The sequence below is a fragment of the Branchiostoma floridae genome, chromosome 4 (genome assembly GCF_000003815.2).
Source record: "Branchiostoma floridae strain S238N-H82 chromosome 4, Bfl_VNyyK, whole genome shotgun sequence".
NCBI lineage: Eukaryota > Metazoa > Chordata > Leptocardii > Amphioxiformes > Branchiostomatidae > Branchiostoma > Branchiostoma floridae.
In genome coordinates, this window is record NC_049982.1 from 27,189,611 (window position 1) to 27,196,670 (window position 7,060).

General features: G+C 42.3%; 1 protein-coding gene across 1 annotated transcript in view; it reads right to left on the minus strand.

Annotated features, from left to right (window-relative positions):
• Positions 1 to 7,060, minus strand: part of LOC118413704 (4-hydroxy-2-oxoglutarate aldolase, mitochondrial-like) — a 16,190-nt gene that overhangs the window by 5,775 nt on the left and 3,355 nt on the right. Inside the window, exons 2-5 of the mRNA XM_035817231.1 lie at positions 5,231 to 5,644; positions 3,720 to 3,848; positions 2,821 to 2,948; positions 1,475 to 1,645 (exon numbers count right to left, since the gene is read on the minus strand). Coding sequence (XP_035673124.1) covers positions 1,475 to 1,645; positions 2,821 to 2,948; positions 3,720 to 3,848; positions 5,231 to 5,477 — 675 coding nt within the window. The 5' untranslated portion in view covers positions 5,478 to 5,644. The remainder of the gene's footprint in view (positions 1 to 1,474; positions 1,646 to 2,820; positions 2,949 to 3,719; positions 3,849 to 5,230; positions 5,645 to 7,060) is intronic.

Below are 7,060 nucleotides of genomic sequence, written 5' to 3' on the forward strand. Positions count from 1 at the left end.
GGAATCAAACAAATCATCCAACCATCAGCAACAACAACAACAACAACAACATCACTTGCTGACAACAGCTGTGGACTGTTCCATACCTCCAAGTTGGGGGTGTCATTCTGTAATACATTTACCTTTAAAGACTTCTATAAAACTGCTATGGTATAAAACAAACACAATCATTTTGCATATACCGTGAGTCAAACCTGCCCGAGCGACCACATCTTCTCAGCGACCACCTGGCCATTTCGACCGCTTTTTCTCGGTCCCGATTTTTTTTCCCATTGACGTAAGCATTAAGCGACCTTTTCTCAACGACCACCTGGCCAACGCGACCGCGACCGGCCCAAATTGGGACCATAACGACCGCATCATTTTCAAAATTGAGGTTTTCATCGATTTTTGATGATAACAGTTTAACTAGCACGATTTTGTGCCGAAATCGGCCAGTTTTCGTCGGATTTTGGGGTTAAATTTACAGTTTACAGTGTGCCTGTTGTATTTGAGATTAAAGACCTCGCTTCTTTGCGTGCGTGCAGTGTGCTTGCTTTATGCCATTAAGCACAATGGAAACCATTTATACTTTCCATCGGGCATGTTTTGAGTCGATACTCTTCTCAGCGACCACCTGTCCAAATCGACCGTTTTTTCCCGGTCCCCCGGGTGGTCGTCTTGGGCAGGTTTGACTGTACAGTGAAACCTGTCCTAAGCAAACCACTCAAGGTGAGCAAAAACGTTACTAAGACGTAACAAATCGAAACAAAAGAAGCTCAAGGTGCGGGTGCCGGCAGAAATCCTAATTAGCTGCTGTCAACCAATTTTGGTTGTTAAGTGGAGGGTGAATAGTGGTTGTTGGTTGGGTAAGACAATTGGTTGCTTGGAAAGGGTCTTAAGTCTTAACTATGTAAAAATGGACGGGACTGTCTCTATGTGTCCTCTTACAGCAGGTGGTTACTGTGTCAGGTGGTTGCTTGGCTTGGTTTGACTGTATTAGCAGATGACATGCTACATACAGTAGAAATGCAACAAAGGTTGGGTACTCTGTATAAGATACCTCAAGTCTAAATACAGGTTAACACTTGGCTGCCGCATCTAAACTGCCACCCCCAACCTGCGATGTCTGTAAAGGCCTGTCAGACAAGCCTGCCACTTTGGCTTGCCCGCCTCTTATTCCATATTTCTCTCATCATTAAACTGAAGACGCAGGTTACCTTGTAAAATAATTAAGGTACAGGTACAAGTCTGGTCTGAAGTGTACTTCTCAATCTTCTGAACCATAACCTGTACCTGAATCTGATGTTATGTTTAGGTCTTGGAATTGAGTTCAAAGATAGTACATTAGATGCCACTTAATTGCACAACAAATTACAGCACACTTTTGCTAATTGCATGGACTCCAAAACCGGTGCGGTCCAGCTGGATAACTTTGCATTAACACCCGGATAATTGCATGAAATATGCTGGCAAATGGGATGTGCAACTAAACAGCTTTTACAACAGTTAATGTATTCCAAGAACTCACATCTCCTGCGCTGTCCTTAATGCCGATGATGTTGGGATGTTGTGATAGTGCAGCCACCACATCTGCAGGCAGGTCCACTCCTGTGTTGGCTGGTACACTGTACAGGATGACTGGGATAGGACTGGCTGAGGCAACCTGAAAAACAAGGACCATGGTCACTGTTCTTTCATCTTGATCACTACCAGGGCTCCAAATACCACATACATACATGTATACAGGTTAGTGCAGGTAGAATTGAAGCTGTGCATGTATTTCTGGTGTCTACCTGCACCTAACCTGCACTGGTCCATGTACTGGGTTTTATACACAAATGTCCTATGATGTAGGTGTATGTGGATTTTTATTAGCTGCATTGCCTGTTACCACCTATCAAGTATAAAAGAAAAAATAGCAATGGTTCCTTAACAATTTTAGTATGATCCATACTTCCTACATTCAGAGTGGTGAAGGTAAAATTTGTCTTGTGCGGGTAATTTTCAATGTTTCCTGCACCAGTGCAGGTATCTAGAAAAAAGTATTTCGAGTCCTGACTATATATTATTAGGGGTCGGTGCCGGTATGATGTACCGGTTCAAAACTGCACTTTATATCCTCACTCTACTCAGGTGAAATTAAGCGCCTGGCTTCAGATAGGGACGTCCTCTTGGATGGGACTTAAAAGCTTAAATAGTATAGGTCCCATGTTTGAGGAGAGCCACACCTTGACTATGTTTAAGAACCATCCACACAGATCAAATGCTTCAGTCTGGTGTTGTACAGCTTTTACTTACTATAATGCAAAACTGGTGTGTTGCATGAATTATTATCATTGTTTATTTCGTGGGCTGACTACTCTCTCTTCACAGCCAGGGGAGTTGTGAATTGTGAGGAGTTTACAATCATGGGCAGGGCTAAATGGCAAAGGTAACTTTTTGCGCTAACTCAGGTGACCTCAATATGACAGTTATTGCTCCAGTTGTAGCTATAGGTCTGTAGGTTTTGAACCACTCACACCAGGTAGGACCCCTACTCTTTTCGATAAGTGTGGTGGGATCTTTAACGTGCTTGAGGTGTGGCTCTCCTCAAACATGTGACCTCCATTTAACGTCCTATCCGAGGCACAACCCTAACCAAAGCAAGACAATCATTTTCATCTGAGTGAAGTGAGGAACGTCTTGTAAATTGCCTTTCCTGCGGGCGCAAAATCGGTGGCACATCAACGGATTTGAAGCCAGAATCGCTGAATCGAACACCCTGCCAATTACAACAATCCCACTATTACGTGAAAAGGTGGTTTAAGGGTTATGCAAATCAGACAAACTAAAGAATACCTTCTCATAATGGTTCTTGAAGGCCTGGCTCGTCATCCTGCCCTTGAAGTAGAAAGGTGTGATCACCATGGCAACATCTGCTCCTGCTTCCGCCATCTTCTGGGTCATGGCAATGGTCGCCTGGGTAGCTGAACAGTAAACATGTGTTGGTAAACAATATTACAAACAAATGATAAAAAACAAGTAAACACTTGAATTCAAATAAGGCTTTCCTAAAGTTTTGGCTGAGCTCCATTAATGTTGTTCAAGGATTGGACCTGTCTACTGGCACGTGAACAGAGATGGGGGGCGACATAGGTTATCTGAAAATCACAATCCTGTGCTGCAGTCACGTGTCTCTGATGTCACTTGCCGGAATATACACTGTAAATGTTCGCGGTGATTTAATGTTCAGGGTTTTTGCGGTGGCCGCTTTACCGCAAACTTTAAGTTTTTCAACATTTTTCCATGGTACAGTGTATTAAGAGACTACAGTGCATGGTGCTACCGCGAACTTAAAACCATCACGAAAAGTTATTTTTTCCCTCTCCCGCTAAATTAAATCCCCGCAAAATTAAATACATTTACAGTAGTAGCAGTAGACAGAGGAGAGGAGAAGAAAATAGCATAAATTTGAGTTTATTCAATTTAGGATGGCGGTGTAGGGGTGCGTACTTTGTTTGACCTTTTTCATTTTACGATTCAATGCCAAAGACCTGTCTCAGACCTGCCCCAAATAAGGGTTGCGTATTGGAATTGGGGTGCGTACTTTAATCGCAAGAATATGGTAGATCGAAATAATCTACAAAGTTTGCTAGCCTGAACTCTATTTGGTCAGAAGTTTTTGACCATACCACTGAAGCAAGATGTCAGGATCCCATTTGAAGGATTGAGAAAAAGTATGCATGGATAATACTCACATTCACATCCTGATCCAGCAATAATCAGCTTGCCCGGTGCTGCGGCCTGCTTCACTGTTCTCACCAACTCCACACGCTCCTCATCACTCAGGTAGGTGTACTCTCCGTTTGAGCCTTGCACAACATAGCCTATGTAACGTTACATGTATGTAGAGTTAACATTTCACAAGTCAATAACAGATGGGTATAGGCTTAGTAAAAAAGTTCACCTCTGTTGGTCAATTACATTATGAAACACTAACATTGTTTAAAGCAAAAACTGCTAGTAAGTACTACGGTAAGTATACAAGTCATGTACTTAGTAATTTGAACTTTTCGGCCGACCTCATCCCCATTGTTTACAGAATAGACTACTGCAACTATCAGGAAGTGACATTGAAGACACGCTACTGCAGCGTGGGTCATATACTAGTACGTAGGTGCAGGAGACGGGGGGCGACACAGGTTACCTGGCACTTGCAACCCGCTGCTTTATTCACATTGCTTCCTATGTCACTTCCCGAAAGCTGAACTCTAAGTATCATTTTACTATTCATATTCATATGTATTTTGTTTGCACAGTGGAAGCCGCTTAATTGCACAACCAATTTGCCAGCAAATTTCGTGCAATTATCCGGCGTGTGCGATAATGCGGAGTTGGTCATTTGGACTGCATCACCACGGTCGGAGGGGCCGAGAGGTGGTATGGGAGGTAGTACAACGCACAGTTTATAATATGTGTTACAGTAGTGCTGTACCTGTTGTGCTCCGGACGTCATATACATGTCTTCACGAAACATCGTACTGCAATGTACTTGAAATCGAAACTAAAAGTAAGTTACTGTTTACGTTATGTAGCTTCCTGAGCACAAAACTAAAGCATTGCACCGCCGAAGACGAGTGTTATGTCCGTCTGTAGGCCCCGAGTCGCTGTGTTGTTTCCGACTGGATGCCAAGAACTTAGAACCACTGCATATTAGTATTTCCCCGCGACCCTAATTAAGTAATCAGACAATGGACAGATAGAGAACATTTGTTATTGAGTATGTCATAATAAGTTGTCTGCCAAATCGTAATGCGGGCTTCGACGACCTTAAGCGGGTGGGCGTCTCTTCATGGGGCCGACCCCACAATATCGCTTTCTTTTGATCCCAATAACAATTTAATACATGTTGTCAGTATAGCGACTTCACAAAGACCGTTTTCGGCTTATTTGTACCGTGTCTGACGATTTTTAGCACGCATTTTCAGTCAATTTGTTGACGATGTTTGACAAATTTTCGTGCAATTATCCGGCGTTGGTGATTTTTTGTCGTGCAGATAAGCGAAGTCACTAACCACGGAGTGAATGGGAGACGGTTTGGGATTTTGAGATTCCGTGCAATTACCCAGAGTGTGCGTTTATCCGAGGTGCAATTAAGTGGCTTCCACTGTATTATGATAATCCCAATGTGAAAGACAGGACAAAACAGGTGGCACTGCATAGAGCACTTTTGCAAGATTCCCTCCCACTACAGAACAGTATGCTTTACCTCTAAAGTCAATCTCATTCCACTTCGTGACGTTGTTCCTGAGGTGTTCGTGGTTCACCTTCTCGTCCTGATCAAACGGCGTGGGCAGCGGTGGGAACACTCCGGACAGGTCAACCTTCTTAAAGCTGGCCATTCCTCTGTGAACACAGTCCAACACCCTCACACCACCCACGGGGAACGTCCGCTGGTGGACGGCCAGAGTGCCAAGCTTAGACAGAGTTCTGAGGCTATTTGCTACAAAAGCCATGGTGGAAGCGAAGATGGGGAGGTAGAGAGCACACACGCACAGGGAGAGGTCAAAATGATCAGAGAGATGCTGATGGGATGTTGGTCACACAATTACCCTCTGCTGATTGGTCCACCGCTTAATCAGTTTAACTTTGATTGGTCCACACTGTATCCAATCAGCTGGGCCTGCAAAACACATAATAATTGAATGAATACAGCTAAAAGAAATCCATCCAAGTTTTGTAACAAAGTTTCTTCAAACTTCAAGAGAGAATTTTATATGAAGAGTAGAAAACATTATATGTAGAAACTTATGAGGGTCTGCATGGGGGATCCTAGAAGTGTTAAACAAGAGCCTGACAACGGTAGACTAAAAAACATATTCAATGGGTCATTCCATTGTATTCATTGTAGTTTTGGGACAATCTGGCGTTTGACTTGTCATACCAATGAGCTTTTATCAAGTTGATAAAAGCTCCTTGGTCATACCAAGGAGGTTCCTTGGTCATACCAAGGAGGATTTTAACCTCCTTGGTCATACAGATAACTTGCCAATTAATGAATGCACTTTTGATTAATTCGGGATATTAAATATTGTGAATATAAAAATATTAGAACTAAGACCAATTCACGAGTTACTATAGTATAAGTTAATGACAATGTGTAAGGTGTAAATAAGCTGGGCCAACTATGATTAATTAAAGACAACTTATAGCTTGTAGCTTAACATCTCACAGAAAAAGGTATCTGGACCCTCATATTTTGTAGAATTCTTTAAACGCTGTGGCTATTGACACACTCAGTGTGCCAATAGCCAAACAGGCTATTGACACACCGAGATGCCAGTCAGCCAATCAGAGCTTGTAACATGCCTTTCCGGCAATATTTTACACAAGCAATAGTTGATTAGACATTGTTCGGAAGATTAGACATTGGAATCTTTGAATCTTGGAATGAACGGACGTATTCAAGTTATGCCCTACATTTGGATACCTAATAATACAGCCTTCATCGTGTATGTTTGACGTAGCCTAGTGGATAGAGCGTTGACCCGGGAATTCATGATACCAGCTCCAACCCGGTTCGAGTCCGCGCCGGAGACTTTTTAATTTTTTTTTTTCAATGTTTCTTGTCCCTTTTTAAACATCCATTTGATATAAGAATATTTTATATATAAACAACTTTTAAAGTTTCTGTTAACAATATAAACCAAAAATAACACTGACCACAAAACATGTCATAATTTTCGGCCGTGTGGTTCCGGCGCTATCGGCAGCGACTCGAAAGAATATTTCTTTCACATTAAAAATAATGGAGGTAAAACAACAACTATAACTTCGCTTCCTTAGTGATATAAGTTTTGAGGCCGAAAATTTTCCAAAATGGCAGGAATTCGTCGGTAAACACAGCTAAAAACGTGTTCCTAACCGATCCAACATGGCTGCCATGATCACATGCGGTGACAGTAAAACTAGCACCCTATATGATAGCAGATTCCGATGTTTAAAATTGTGCCGTAAACACGTGAAAAAGATCGTATTTTGGGTATGATAATGGACACAGGATGCCATTTGTATTTTTCAGAGTGTTGATTGTCAAATA